The 14,257-nt window shown below is 54.0% G+C and overlaps 6 protein-coding genes across 6 annotated transcripts; 4 read left to right on the top strand and 2 right to left on the bottom strand.

Annotated features, from left to right (window-relative positions):
* Positions 1 to 977: 977 nt before the first annotated feature.
* Positions 978 to 3,758, top strand: N7498_010983 (uncharacterized protein; the record flags this gene model as incomplete). The annotated part of the gene is made up of 5 exons (XM_058458039.1): positions 978 to 992; positions 1,044 to 1,569; positions 1,620 to 2,528; positions 2,581 to 2,979; positions 3,031 to 3,758. 5 exons carry the CDS (start codon positions 978 to 980, stop codon positions 3,756 to 3,758), a joined length of 2,577 nt encoding a protein of 858 aa, XP_058304938.1.
* A 174-nt stretch (positions 3,759 to 3,932) lies between these two features.
* N7498_010982 (MINDY family deubiquitinase) lies at positions 3,933 to 7,004 on the bottom strand (the record flags this gene model as incomplete). Its single annotated transcript, XM_058458038.1, has 4 exons — positions 3,933 to 4,116; positions 4,387 to 5,405; positions 5,461 to 6,389; positions 6,440 to 7,004. The coding sequence occupies 4 exons, from the start codon at positions 7,002 to 7,004 to the stop codon at positions 3,933 to 3,935; spliced, it is 2,697 nt and encodes an 898-aa protein (XP_058304937.1).
* Positions 7,005 to 7,644: 640 nt separating this feature from the next.
* Positions 7,645 to 9,362, top strand: trm6 (tRNA 1-methyladenosine methyltransferase subunit GCD10; the record flags this gene model as incomplete). Its single annotated transcript, XM_058458037.1, has 2 exons — positions 7,645 to 7,730; positions 7,781 to 9,362. 2 exons carry the CDS (start codon positions 7,645 to 7,647, stop codon positions 9,360 to 9,362), a joined length of 1,668 nt encoding a protein of 555 aa, XP_058304936.1.
* Positions 9,363 to 9,623: 261 nt separating this feature from the next.
* N7498_010980 (actin-related protein 2/3 complex subunit 3) lies at positions 9,624 to 10,488 on the bottom strand (the record flags this gene model as incomplete). Its single annotated transcript, XM_058458036.1, has 6 exons — positions 9,624 to 9,671; positions 9,724 to 9,802; positions 9,862 to 9,974; positions 10,026 to 10,300; positions 10,386 to 10,431; positions 10,483 to 10,488. 6 exons carry the CDS (start codon positions 10,486 to 10,488, stop codon positions 9,624 to 9,626), a joined length of 567 nt encoding a protein of 188 aa, XP_058304935.1.
* A 114-nt stretch (positions 10,489 to 10,602) lies between these two features.
* N7498_010979 (replication factor C subunit 3) lies at positions 10,603 to 12,067 on the top strand (the record flags this gene model as incomplete). The annotated part of the gene is made up of 5 exons (XM_058458035.1): positions 10,603 to 10,804; positions 10,856 to 10,943; positions 10,994 to 11,168; positions 11,225 to 11,605; positions 11,661 to 12,067. Exons 1-5 carry the CDS (start codon positions 10,677 to 10,679, stop codon positions 12,065 to 12,067), a joined length of 1,179 nt encoding a protein of 392 aa, XP_058304934.1. The 5' UTR covers positions 10,603 to 10,676.
* Positions 12,068 to 12,663: 596 nt separating this feature from the next.
* On the top strand, positions 12,664 to 14,103 carry N7498_010978 (Histidine phosphatase superfamily clade-2; the record flags this gene model as incomplete). The annotated part of the gene is made up of 1 exon (XM_058458034.1): positions 12,664 to 14,103. One exon carries the CDS (start codon positions 12,664 to 12,666, stop codon positions 14,101 to 14,103), a length of 1,440 nt encoding a protein of 479 aa, XP_058304933.1.
* Between the last annotated feature and the right edge of the window lie 154 nt (positions 14,104 to 14,257).

Genomic DNA, 14,257 nt, shown 5'->3' with positions numbered 1-14,257 from the left:
TCGAGTCATGGCTTGCAGATCCTCCTGACGTCGGGGATGATCCGTTACACAATAGGGTTGTGCAGCTGGGAATTACATTCGAAGTATTCTCGACACGAGTCAATTCGACACGCCTACGTCTACGGGGAAGCATCTTCAGGTGCGCTGCAACCCTAAGGTGCGTCCTTCCTCCCACGCCCCTTGCGTCCAGCTCAGTTGCACATTCCAGTCAGGCCGAGGCCTGATGTTCTGGAGGGGGAGAAGTAATCCGATTCCAGCTTCTCTCCCCACGCGGCCAGTCCCATGAGGTAGTTGGGCGGCTTCATGTCCTACAAAGACGCTTCTACGATGGCATCTCAGAACGAGAACGGATGATTTCACTTGTCACCTCGCAGATGAACATGCCAATGAGCATCCCCCATGGATCATGGTTGGCAGCCCGTGGAAAGAGCACGAACCACCGTTTGAGTGGTTGACTTTCAGGGGCGAACTTTTGACTCGACCCCCGATCCTCACGTCTCCACTCGATAGTTTGTTTCTTGATCCACACCAATGTCGCTCTGCTCGGATCGGCTCCGGGACAGCCCCCGATAGGACTCGACATGCCCTGTTATGCTCTATCAAGCATGGAGCGGCCGGCATGGATAGGCACCCGAGTTAATAACCAACCTCCAGGACTGATCGGACGTTGCATGTGTGCAGGGAGTGCGGCGCGCAAACGAGGCGATCGACAAACTATCGCGAACCCGAGGACTGAGTGCCATAGGACCCACCTATCAGCGCTGCCCAAATTCACACGAAAACCTACTCCGTATGCGCGTCTTATTTCCGAAAGACCTGTCCAAAAGGCGGAACATGACACCCTAAGAGCGGGCCGTTAGACTTTTGTGATGAATGAACGGGTCACGACCTCGTTTGCTTTTTTGATCGGCGCCTTTTCGCTTTAATAGCCACCCTCTGCCAGGACCGGAGAGATTCAGGCACCGGGCACGCCCACTATGTCGAGTCCAGTCGTACGCCAGATTTCCATTCCTACCGAAGGAACATGCTGATATGACCCCTAGAACCCAAACAATGACCCCAACATCGGTTCATCCCGGGGCAATGCCTCCTCCACCTCGGGCCAGATCGCCGGCGACCTCACCGGCGATGGTGGCTCGTCGGCCTCGGCTCTGACGATGACCCTGATTCCGGCCTTGATCTATGCGCTGTTTTGGTTTGCTCTCTTCCTCCTTTTTCGACGAACACAGCGTCGATGGTACGCTCCACGATCTCATTTACCCGATCTACATGAACACCAACGGAGTCCCGAATTGCCTTCGGGATGGGTCAACTGGTTCGGCACATTCTTCAAGATCGAAGACAACCATGTACTACATCATTCCTCTCTCGATGGGTACCTCTTTTTGCGCTTTCTGCGAGTCCTCTGTGCGATATGCTTCTTCGGCTGTTTGATTTCATGGCCGATTCTGCTGCCCATCCATGCCACAGGCGGCGCTGGCAACACCCAGCTCAACATGCTCAGTTTCAGCAACGTCACAAACCCTACCAAATATTACGCAAACGTGTTTGTGGCCCTGGTATTCTTCAGTGCGTACTCAGCCCCCCGGTAGAGTGGCAGCTTTCTAACCGAGTGGCAGCGTTCGTGTTCTATATCGTTGTCCGAGAGAGTCTCTACTACGCACATCTTCGCCAGGCCTACCTAAACTCACCGGCCTACGCTTCTCGAATCTCCTCGAGAACTGTCCTGTTCATGTCTGTACCGGATGACTACAAAAATGAAAAGAAGCTGCAGCAGGTATTCGGCGACTGCATTCGTCGCGTTTGGATCACATCGGACTGCGAAGAGCTGGACAAGCTCGTCGACGAGCGAGACAAACTGGCCTTCAATCTTGAAACTGCGGAAACGAAGCTGATTCGACGAGCGAACAAAGCTCGAATTAAGACTCTCCGGACTGGGGAATGTTCATCGGACACCTGCCTCGACTGCGAGTCAAGCAATCCTGCCGGCTCCCACACAGTCAAGCGACCGACACATCGACTGAAATTTATTTTTGGCAAAAAGGTGGACTCGATTCACTGGTACCGATCGGAACTGGTTAGAGTGACTAAAGAGGTGGAGGCCCTCCAACGAAGGCACCAAAATGGCGAAGCCAAACAGCTGTCCGCGATGTTTATCGAATTCAATTCCCAATCCGACGCCCAGATTTCCCTGCAAACCCTTGCACACCATCGACCCTTCCACATGGCACCTCGCTTCATTGGGGTATCTCCGCGGGAAGTTGTCTGGGGGGCGTTAAATCTAAGCTGGTGGCAACGAATTGTCCGGAGATTTGCTGTTCAAGGAGCCCTTGGAGCTCTGGTGATCTTTTGGTCATTCCCGGCGGCCATTGTGGGGACCCTCTCGAACATCACCTATCTTTCCAACTTGATTCCGTTCCTCCGGTTTATCCGTCACCTGCCCAATCTGGTCAAGGGGGCCATCGAAGGTCTACTGCCCTCCGCGGCTCTTGTGGCCTTGATGTCGTTGGTGCCGATCATCTGCCGAAGTATGATTTGTCTCCACTGTAGGATCGAAAGATAACTGACATATCGAGGTAGTTGGCGCAAAGCGTGCCGGCGTGCCGTCGTTGGCGCGGGTTGAACTGTTCACACAGAGCGCCTACTTTGTCTTCCAGGTCGTGCAGGTGTTCTTGGTGACAACCCTGACATCTGCTGCATCTGCTGCGACAACACAGATTATCAAGAATCCTCTTTCGGCAAAGGATCTCCTGGCGCAGAATTTGCCCAAAGCCACCAATTTCTACATCTCTTACTTCTTGCTCCAGGGATTGAGTTTGAGCTCAATGGCACTCGTACAGATTGCGAGTGCCCTAGTGTTCAAATTTATCACCACTTTTTTCGCCTATTCGCCGCGCCGTCTTTATCAGAAATGGGCTCAGCTCGTTACTCTGAGCTGGGGCAATGTTTTCCCTGTTTTCACCAATATGGGTGTGATCGGTAGGCGTATTCCATACTTTCGTCAGGTTCGTCTAACTAAAATCAAAACAGCATTAACTTACTCCTGTATCGCGCCGTTGATTCTGGGCTTTGCTTTCATCGGCCTGTACCTTGTCTACCAGGCCTACCGATATAACTTTTTCTTCGTTTACGATATCGAGATTGATACCAAGGGACTGGTCTATCCACGCGCGTTGCAGCACCTGTTGACTGGTCTCTACCTCGCTGAAGTCTGTATGATCGGCCTGTTTGCCATCAAAAGTGCGATCGGCCCGGTTATTATTATGGTCCTCTTCCTCATTGGCATCGTCTTGGCCCACATCTCCCTTAACGAAGCTCTCGCCCCGCTGAACACATTCCTGCCTCGGTCTCTCGACGCCGAAGAGGAGCTTCTTCTGGACAAGGAGGATGCCCAGGCCGAAATCAACGAGATCAATGCCCAGCGCCGCTCGCGAATCTTGGCATTTTGGAAATGGTTCCACCCGAACATGTACAAAGATTTTGCGGCGATGCGTCGAAAAGTGCGACGCAACGTTGCCGCGGTCGATTACACTGAAGAAGAGATGCGCACGGCCTATTTTGAGCCCAGCGTAGCGTCTCCCAATCCTACTCTTTGGATCCCCCGTGACAGGTGGGGATTTAGTCGGCATGAGATTATGGAGACAGATCCTGCCATTCAAATCACGGACGAAGGAGCCCACCTCAACGAGAAAAACAAAATCGTGTGGGACAAATACGATCCCCATCTTCCGCTGCGAGAACGGAAGACGCTGTATTGATGGATCTTGCTCTTGTTTTGATACCACGAGAGATATATGATGACCGACGACCTCTTGTTGTATAATATTTTCCATGTTTGGTCACGTCGGCGTTTTCAATTTCTCGATGGCAGGGATATAGTGGGCGTTATGAGTTATGATATGGCAGATTTTCAGGTGACACAATAGTCCAATTCAAATGTTTGATAAGCCAATGGTCATTCCTCCAAAGTATACCGATAGGAACATCAAGACTACAACGGTTCGACATTCAAAGTAAAAGTTAACTGCATTCACAGCGCCATTGTCTCGAGGATAAAATTCAAAAATGAAGACCGTTACGCGGAGGAAGTCCGTGTTGGATTCTGCAGCACCGTAGCTAAGAAGTGTTCAAATTGGGATGAATTAATGGGTGTGATGAATCTCAGAAAACTGGATTTGAGCTTTCGTATCGTATAGATCTAGGTACACGTGCATTGCTTCATGATATGCGTTCCATCGTATCGGGCCTTCGTAAACCAAGTTCGAGATGGGCCCTTCTTGCGCGTTCAAATAGCGATTTCACATCATGATGCAGTCTCTATTGTTCCTCCCATTTGAGCTATATCGATTGGGAGGATACTGAGCCGAATAGTGGTTTGCTGCATACCGATCGCCTTGATCACCGCCGTTCCGAGGCCTTGGGTCCGGCGGAGAAAACCGGGGCCCCGTGGCCGCTTGTTCATAAGGAGGCGGAGGCGCGTTCGGATCCTCCGGATCGGGATCACTATGTGGCTGTGTGAACCTGGGGGAAGTTCGAGTTGGCGGGTTGGACAGATGAGGGCTGGACCCTTGGCTTGTCCGAACGGGGCCCGAGGGGCGAATGCCTCGCGGGGGTTGGGGTTCTTGCTGGCTTTCTGTTTGGTTCCCCGTTTGATTGCCTGTCTGATTGCCTGTCTGATTTCCCGTCTGATTCCCCGTCTGTTCCCGTTGCTCTTCTTCCTGAAACTGAAGTGAGAGGGCATAGGCATAATCCGCATCGCTCTGTTCTTGCGATGATAATTCACCCCCTGATGATTCGGCTGCAGCAGGAGTGCTGATTGCAGCAGCACTCGATGTACGGGGACCCGCTGGACCCGTTGGACCCGCTGATCCAGATGCAGCGTGGGTGACAGCACGGAAGTCACCCGCGAGAAATTCAGAGTTGAAGCCGGTCACATCGACTAATGATTCCCATACAATCTCGGCATGATTTGCGTAGCCAGCGTCGGTGACCAACGTATAGAGCTGGTGTGATTGTGGATGTTTGTAAAGTGTCGAAAAATGGTCGTTGCGGAAGAAAATTGAGACTGACCCAGGCGCCAATCGAGTGGTCAGCTGGGTCAAGCCAAAGGGGCTCAGTTGCGTCGCATTCTCAACGTTGACAAAGTTCTGGATGGCCTGAATATCTGCCATCTTCTGCTCCTCTTCTGACGACAGGGAGTGCCCTTGCATGACTCGATCCTCCAGCTCCTGTTTGCGGAAATGCAAAAGTTGGATATCTTCATGATATTGGGCAACCCGGGTCATTGCGGTATGTTCTGGGCTCGACCACGATGCGAGCCATCCATGTATTAAAGGGACGCCAAATGTACTGTATAGTCGGAGATCCGCAGTTTGAAGAAACGTACCGAGTGAATCCGTCGTTTCCTGTTAAAAGAATTAGCCAAAGGAGTACCAGACGCATAGGAAAGACTATGCTTACCAAAGTCAATCGAGGATTGACATTCATGCCAGTATGCAACATGGTGAGAAACTGGGTGAGTGCCTCAATATCCGGAAATTCCTCGTCCGGGCCCAGGCAATTAGTCAACTCCTCAAACAAAGCCTCAATGAGAAGACCCAAAGAGATTTGCTCGCGCGTCTGCAATGCTCTGACAATCGGTGTTTGGGTTTTGGGATCAGCACGAAGCACGAGGGCATTGATAAGAGCGAGGAGAGGGCATGGTCCATTCAGATTCTGAACCAATATGGGCGACTGAAGTAATTGCCCCGTTCGGTCAGTCCAATTTATCTGCCGGATCGAGTATGTTTCGGATCTTTTTTCCTTCTGTTTGGCTACATCCGCAGCAGAAAGATTGGTGCTTGATGCTGATGAGTTTTGTTCTTGCGTAACATCTAAAGGCAGCAGCATGGAGGATGTATTTTGAGGAACTTGCGCATCAAAGTGTACTTTTTCCCCTTTTGCTTCAGCTCCCGGTGAGTAAATTGACGAGGCGGCTCGATGAGACCCGGTCTCTACCCCGAGGGTGTCGGCAGCATTCAAGTCTATCAGCTCATGCGACGTGGCCGAGGTCCCACTGGAGATCGCTGATGGGGTCCCGATGCCGCCGTCTGAGCCCAATCGGTCATGTGTATATGTTGGTTGAGACCCATGGGGAATTTGAGGATGATCCAAGTGCTGTACGACTAACGCTGGGGCGTAAGGGTTGGATTGTCCGCCCTGCAAATAAATTTCCTGGGGCGCCGAGATCTTGATCGAATGTTGTGATCCCCACGGAGACGCATCGTGAGATGTGTCGCCATGAAGATGGTGAGCAGCAACATGAGAGGACCCCGGTTCATTCCACGGAGATTCCTGCCCCGATGAGTCAAGTAAAGATAGCCGGGCCGTCATCGGGATATATCCTTCCGCTATGACACGTCAGTATGCTTGGTTCTCGCGAGGAGGTGAGTATTCGTACATTGACTCAAAGGGTCACTGCTGGTGGTAGCATGTGAATGACGATTTTCCCAGTCATTCTGTTCCGAGTAGTCCTGCCTCGAGTCCGAGGCTCTGGGCTTCAAAAACGGGTTATTCGACTGTAGCTGCACGGGTACATCCCCGGTCGTCGCGTCTTTATCCTCGGGTGCTGGCTGCCAGCCAACTTCGGCAGCTCCCTGTTGGCCGGGCATGAGCACCGAGGAAACCCAAGCACCTTTTGAATTTGTCCCCGTCGGGTATGAGCTCGAGGTGGCTGGGCGATCCCCAGCTGCCCGGTCCCCCAAGCCCTCTGGCCATGAATTTGGCGGGCGGCTAGTTGGTGAGCCCACAGGAGACCTCTGAGCCTCTTCGAGAGGCATCAAGTCGAAGGCTGGAGAGGTATTGAGGTCTGGAGAGTAGACGGACTCTTGCGATGGGATACGATTTAGGCGAGCGTGACGCGAAGCGGAGTTGCTGGACGGAGAGGTTGGGGAATGGCAGTCCGATCGAGCATCCCTTTTGTTGAGGTTCTCAAGACGTGGCGGGGGAGGTTTGCGGAGCACCATGAAGACAGCCGGTGGATATCACACGGAAATAGAAACGGACAGGCTATATAGTCCGGGGGGATCAACCAGCCCTCTGAATGTTCACAAGGCGAATACCAAGAGGCGCTCTGGGATTTCAGCCATGGGACAAACCCAAAGCAACCTTGCGCCCAGTCAAAAGCAGTCAAGTCAAGAGCTCCGCCTCCAAGTACATGGATATCAAGGGGCCGCAGGCACCAGCCGATCTCTGGAGTGAGTCCGGAGCACGGAGTACGGGTATTACCGACCGGTTGCCAGTGTTGCCCCATGTGGGGCGGGCCCCGGTAGGGTACTGTGTACTGAAATTACACTGCGCATGGGTAGTGCTCTGCTCTCCGTTTTAGATACTGTCCAGCGGTAGCGTGGGGGCCAAGCTCCGGCAGCACGAAACCTAGAAGAGCAAAATTCAATATCAAGGCCTTGCAAAAGCCATCCTAAGGGGTTTATAAAGGTTCCTACACCTAGAAACCCCAGAACTTTTAAGTATGCAAAAATACCAATTACATAAGCATTGATAACGACGGGCCGACTGTTTGTCCGAGAGCTCCCCGCGGCTTCTCATTGGCCGTCCAATGCCGTTTTTTCGATTGTTCGCAGCGAGCTTCATTTTGTGCCTCACGCCATGCACTCGTCAATTCGGCCGCACCAGTTCGTGGCGGTCCAGCTGCCGTCAGAACAGACTCGCCTCGTCAAGCTAGTTCCTAATACGTATGCAAAACATTCACTTGTCCTCGAAGCGAGCTAACGCCCGTCTCTAGCATAGTCAATCTGGGCAAGTATGGCAGCTTTTCCTCCAATCAGGTCATCGGTCGGCCCTTTTACTTGACTTTCGAGATACTTGATACCCCGGAGAGTGATGGCTACGGGCTGCGCGTCGTCTCCGCCACCGAACTGCATGCCGAAACCCTGATTGAAGAGGCCGAGGCAGACGGAGAAGGCGACGATGCAGAGGCGGGAGACGGGACACCAATGCGGACGAACCGCGAGATCGTGGACGACGCTTCGACGCAGCGCTTGACCTTGGAGGAGATTGAGGAGCTGAAAAGGGAGGCCAGTGGGGCAGGCAAGGATATTGTCGCAAAGCTGTTGGAGTCGCATTCAGCCTTGGATCAGAAGACGGCCTTCTCGCTCGCCAAATACACACTGCGCAAGCGCAAAAAGTATATCCGGAGATTTACCATTCTCCCCTTGGACGTCAGCCTTCTCGTCAACTACTCGTTGCAAGAACGCGATGCGGGAAGAACCATGGAGCTGCGTGATGAGCACATCGGCCTGCTTGGATGCTTGGCCAATGTCCACCACGGCGGACAAGTGGCCATGGATGTGATTCCCGACGTGAAACCGAACGGTCGATACATGGTGGTGGATGAGACTGGAGGTCTCATTGTCGCCGCGATGGCTGAGCGTATGGGGATCTTGTATCCCCGCGATGAGGAGGATCTGGATTCTGAAGAACAGCTTACTCCCAGTGAAGGCAACGAGCAGCCAACAGATGCCAGTGGTGCTGCTCCAAAACCTTATCGACGTGTTCGTCCTCGCCCAATGTCAGCATCAGGAAACACCATCACCGTCATCCACGCTTACTCGCAACCAAACCTGTCCCTCTTGAAATACTTCGGATACGACACCAACAACCCCGATGAATCACATCCACTTCACACCAACCTCAAGTCCGTTTCGTGGCTCCAGCTCGTCAACCCTGAGAACGATCCAATCCTATCTGCCGAGCCTCCTACCTTGCCCGCACAGGAGCTGGCCGAGCTCAAGTCCAGCAAGCGCACTGCATACTTTTTCAAGCGTAACCGATGGGAGAGAGTCAAGAATGTGGTGAATGAGACTCGAGAAGGCGACTTCGACGGTCTCGTGGTTGCCACTCTGCTCGAGCCCGCCACGGTCTTCAAGCACTTGGTCCCACGTCTCGCCGGGTCGGCGCCAGTTGCCATGTACTCTCCGTCCGCCGAGCCTCTCGTCGAGTTGATGGATCTTTACTCTACTGGGCGGAGAACAGCCTTTATCAACAAGAAGCGGGAACTGGAGGCGCAAAAGTCCTCGGAAGACGACGAAGTCGACTTGTCCTCCCTGTACGAGGAATTCGAACTAGATCCAACCCTTCTCCTGCCCCCGACCCTGCATACTTCTCGCGTTCGTGCCTGGCAAGTGCTTCCCGGCCGGACACATCCGCTCATGACGGGAAGAGGCGGTGCAGAGGGATATCTGTTCCACGGCGTCCGCGTCATCCCCACCACAGACCACATCCAGGCAGCTGGCACTTTTCGGAAACGGAGAAAGACGGCTGCATCTACACCCACTACTGATCAAGATGTGGAGATGGCCACCTGATCCTACATGCACGGCCTCGGTGGTGCCTTGGAGTCATCACTCGATAAAATCAAAATGTACGAATATAATGATTCACCTGGTCCGACAAGCACCTTCTATAATGAACGTAACAGGGAGCGACAGGGGAATGTCGAGTAATCATTTTGGATGGAGGGAGCAGTGCTGCCCGGAATCCGGTTCTGGCAGTTACGGTGCTCGCCGAGTATCAATGTCCCATTCAAGCGCTGAAATTCATGAAACAATATACAACTATCCTGGCATTTACAGGCTCTTTCCCATGAACTTTCTCTTGGTAAAGCTAAGCCAGAACTGCAGGGAAGATTAGCTGCCCATTCGATGTCGCGGGGGTTAGCAGACGCACCTTGGACGGGCCTTCTCCACCGGGGTATAATCTAGCGTGTAGCCGCACGGCGGTCTCTTGCCGCACTTGCGAAATGTATCTGAACATTAACTTTAGCGGCTGGTGACGGATGGGGCAATATCATAATGGGTGACGTACGCCCGAAGACTCTCCGCATCCTGGCGGTCGCGTGGAGGCTCAAAGGCCTGGTTGAGAGGGAATGACACATCACCGGGAATGGCGAAATTTTCGAGCGCAGCGTTAATCAGAGCCTAGCTACCTTGTCAGTGCTTCCTCCATTGTATGGTAGGCGTGGCATCCACCTTCTCCGCATCGCGAGCACTCATCGTCGGCCTGACCTTCCCGAGGCATTCGCTGACGAACAGAGTTCCGTAGATAAGCATGCGGTCGGCGGGGCCGTTGATCTCGAAGTTTCGGAAGAGTACATTGGCACGGAAGAGGGAGAGGATCTCGTCGACGCAATCGTAGGACTCGCTGTCGGGGGCAACGTCGATGTCGAGGGTATTAGGGGGCAGCGGGGGTAGGGTGTATGCGGGACCCCGAGTGCGAGTGCGCAGGGGCAGGATAGGGAAGTTCCCTGCAATCAATGTCAACTCGAGGTCTCCGGGGTAGATCACATATGAGGGGTGGTTCAAGGGAGCGCTGTTGGCGGGGCCACGTACCTATCACGGGGACATCGCGGTCCTCCAGGAAAATGGAGTGGTATGCCTAGGGAGGTCAGAATAAGTGATGCCGATGACAGTAGTGGAGAGCACATACAGGCATTGTGGGGTGAAGTCAGGTGGGTGAAGTTGAAATGAGGGTCGAGACGTTCGGGCAGAGGAGATGTCATCCTGTGGAGCGCCCTCCGAGCTCCCTTTGATTTTCCGCCCCGAGCCTCTTTACGCGCGGAACGCGTCGAGCTTCAGTTCACTTTTCGCGACTACGCTCGTTCACTCTACCAAGCCCTCATCATGTCAGACTACGAGGATGAAATGGACGTGGATGCGCCCTCCAAGGTGCAATTCACTTCCGACAATGCCAGTGGGAAGAAGCGAACGGCGGCCGACCTTCCCATCGCAGCCCTGGACAACTTGCCATGGTATGCCCTGACATTTTAATTCAAGCAGTTCGAAGCTGACGATCCGGACAGGGTCGAGAAATACCGCCCGAGCAGCCTGGATGATGTCTCCGGTCACCAAGATATCCTCGCGACCATCAACCGGTTTATTGAAGCAAATGTATGATCTCGCAAATCCACCATGAATCCCGGCCCCTAATTGTTTCACAGCGCTTGCCGCACCTCCTTCTTTATGGACCTCCCGGTACCGGAAAGACTTCGACTGTTCTCGCGCTCGCCCGGCGGATATATGGCGAGAAAAACATGCGGCAGATGGTGTTGGAGCTGAACGCCAGTGACGACCGTGGCATCGACGTTGTCCGAGAACAGATTAAGACTTTTGCCAGTGTGTACATCCTCGTCGATGGTCAAAGGGTCCTGCGTACTGACCACAGAATGCAGGCACGAAGCAGATCTTTTCTATGGCACCCCAGTCCGGCAATTCAGGGATTGCTGGTTTTAAGTTGATCATTCTTGATGAGGCAGACGCCATGACAGCCACCGCTCAGATGGCTTTACGCCGCATTATGGAGCGCTACACGGCCAACACTCGGTTCTGCATCATCGCTAACTACACACACAAGCTCTCGCCAGCGCTCCTGTCGCGATGCACGCGATTCCGGTTCAGCCCACTCAAGGAGGCTGATATCCGCAGTCTCGTTGACCAGGTCATTGAGAAGGAACAAGTCCGTATCCAACCCGAGGCGGTGGATAGTCTGGTAGCTCTGAGCAAGGGTGACATGCGACGGGCCCTGAACGTGCTTCAAGCCTGTCATGCAAGCAGTACGATCCGCTCATTCACCCCCAATTCTACAATCGGCCCACTGACTGTCCACAGGCATCCCATTACCGATGCGCGATGCACCGAATGCTCCTCGGCCCGAACCCGAAACGATCACCAATGCCACAATCTATGACTGCATTGCGGCCCCGCACCCGTCTGATATCCAAGAGATCATGAGCACCATCCTGTCAACCAGCGACGTCACATCCTGCCTCAACACAATCAACACGCTCAAGGCAAACAAGGGTCTGGCACTGGCCGACATTCTCTCGGCCCTGGCCGATCAACTACAACGGCTTGAAGTCCCGGCCGCGACGCGCATCACCTGGCTGGAAGGACTAGCTGAGATCGAGTGGCGCCTATCCGGTGGAGGGTCAGAGGCGGTCCAGACCGGAGGCATGGTTGGGGTGGTGCGGAATGGATGTGAGCTGATGGGGGACAAGGGTGTCCCATTGGCATGAAGAGAATGTAATGAGAACGAATCCTACTGTAGCATTTCAATCGGAGTTGTGTTTTGGTTTTCGGGTATCGAAAGACCAGGCGGAGTATGCATATGCGAGTATGGGACAACGACCCTTACGGTGGGGAGAAGCCCTAAGTCCGGTGTCGACGCGCGGGGACAGACTGTCCAGCGTTCCCGCTCTTCATGCACTTCGACTCCTCGACTCCACCTTCCACTTCCACTTTCTTATCGCCCGGAAATCGGCATTTCAATTAGCTAATTTGTTGCTCGCAACTCCTCGGACTTTGGTTTTGCTTGGCCTGCAGTAGCCTCTGCCATTCTCATTTGGGTTTAGATCCATGCGGCAGGCTCCGTCGCCAGTGACGCCCCAGTACATGAGACGGAAGAGGGATTTCAACTCGTCCACCTGCGATGGCACTTGAGGGGCCCGTGATGGTCTTAGACCCTGCGGAGACCCTCCGGAGACCCTGCACGAGCCCATCTCCGCGGATCGGTGCAATGCTATCGGTATCCGTATTTAATTAGCATGGCTCGCACCGGGTTGGCAGCGTCTCGGGTTTTCTTTTCTCTCTGCTGCTCCTTGCCAATTTCAGCATGCGCTATTCGCTTCAGTCCGGCCTGATTCTGGCCGCCTGCATCGCCGCGCCTGTGGTGGATGCCGAGCGCGTTCTGGGTGCATACCTTTACTCGCGCCATGGTGATCGCACCGCGAAGGTGCTTGGCAACACCCAGTTGACTGACCTGGGTTACCACGAGGTCTTTTCGTCCGGTTCCTTCTATCACGACCGGTACATCGCTGCCGGCTCTGACGAGCAGATCGAAGGAATCAGTGAACCCATCGTCAATCCAAACCAAATTTCTGCCAGCGCGCCCGATGACGCCGTGCTGCAGAACTCGGCCACGGGTTTCTTGCAGGGAGTGTATCCGCCAGCTCTCAAGGCAGCCTCGCAGACTTTGGGCAACGGCACTTTCATCCAGTCGCCGCTGGACGGATATCAGATCATCCAGCTTCAAACCACGGACACCAGCCAAGACAGCGAGAGCTCTGCCTGGCTGCAGGGCTCCAGTGACTGCAGCAAGGCCACTGTCAGCAGCAACAACTACTACCTCTCCGACTCGTACATGTCGATGCTGGCGTCCACCAAGGATTTCTATACTTCGCTCTCGCCCATGCTCAACGGCGCCTTCGGCGCGGACCAGATGAGTTTCAAGAACGCCTACACCATCTTCGACTACCTGAACGTGGGCTACATCCACAACTCCACCAAGACCTTCCCTCTCCGGGACAACCTGACCACTGAGCTGTACGGCCAGCTGCTTCAATTGGCCAGCAACCAGCAATATAACCTGGCTTTCAACGAGTCCGACCCGGTGCGCGCCATTGACGGTGCCGTCCTTGCCGGCGAGATCTTGTCTCAGCTCAACAAGACCATCACCTCGGACGGCAAGACCAAGCTGGGAGTCCAGTTCGGTTCATATGGAACCTTCATGTCTTTCTTCGGACTGATGCAGCTGCCCGTCGCGTCTGTCAATTTCACGGGCATCTGTGACTATGCGTCCACCTTTGTATTGGAGCTGGTGACCAACGCTACCGGCAGCGGTATCCCCTCGACCGACGATATCAGCGTGCGCTTCATGTTCCACAACGGCACCATCACTGGTTCTGACGAGCCCACCGTTTACCCGCTGTTCGGACAGCGGAACGACCTCATCTCCTGGGACGACTTCAAGACTCAGACCGAGAAGATCGCGATCCTCTCGGACGACCAGTGGTGTAACCAGTGCGGCAACACCGGTGGCAAGTGCGCCAGCTCCGCAAGCACCAGCTCGACCTCCGATTCGACTGGCTCTTCTAGCAGCGGCTCTGGCGGTATGTCGCGTGCCGTGGCCGGCGTTATTGGCGCTATGGTGACTCTCGCCGTGATCTTGGGCTTGGAGGCCCTGTTCTTCCTGGTCGGTGGATTCCGCATCGCCAAGCGCCGTAAGAGCGGCCCCGAGATGAGCTCGTCTGCTGCTGTGGCCGAGGATAAGTAGTCCTAAATGGAAATGGAAGGGATTGAAGTGCCGAGCGAGCTGGTATCTCCACCAAGTCGGAGACTTGCTGTGATTTTGATGCAAAACGTAACTGGTAAATACACGGTCCGTAATAATCCATGAACCAAGATAAATATTCCATCTCTCCATCCAT

This window comes from Penicillium cinerascens (genome assembly GCF_028974065.1).
Source record: "Penicillium cinerascens strain IBT 15544 chromosome Unknown scaffold_4_segment0_segment1, whole genome shotgun sequence".
Lineage (NCBI taxonomy): Eukaryota > Fungi > Ascomycota > Eurotiomycetes > Eurotiales > Aspergillaceae > Penicillium > Penicillium cinerascens.
The sequence above is the reverse complement of the archived record's forward strand: the minus strand, read 5'-3'. Positions and strand labels throughout refer to the sequence as shown.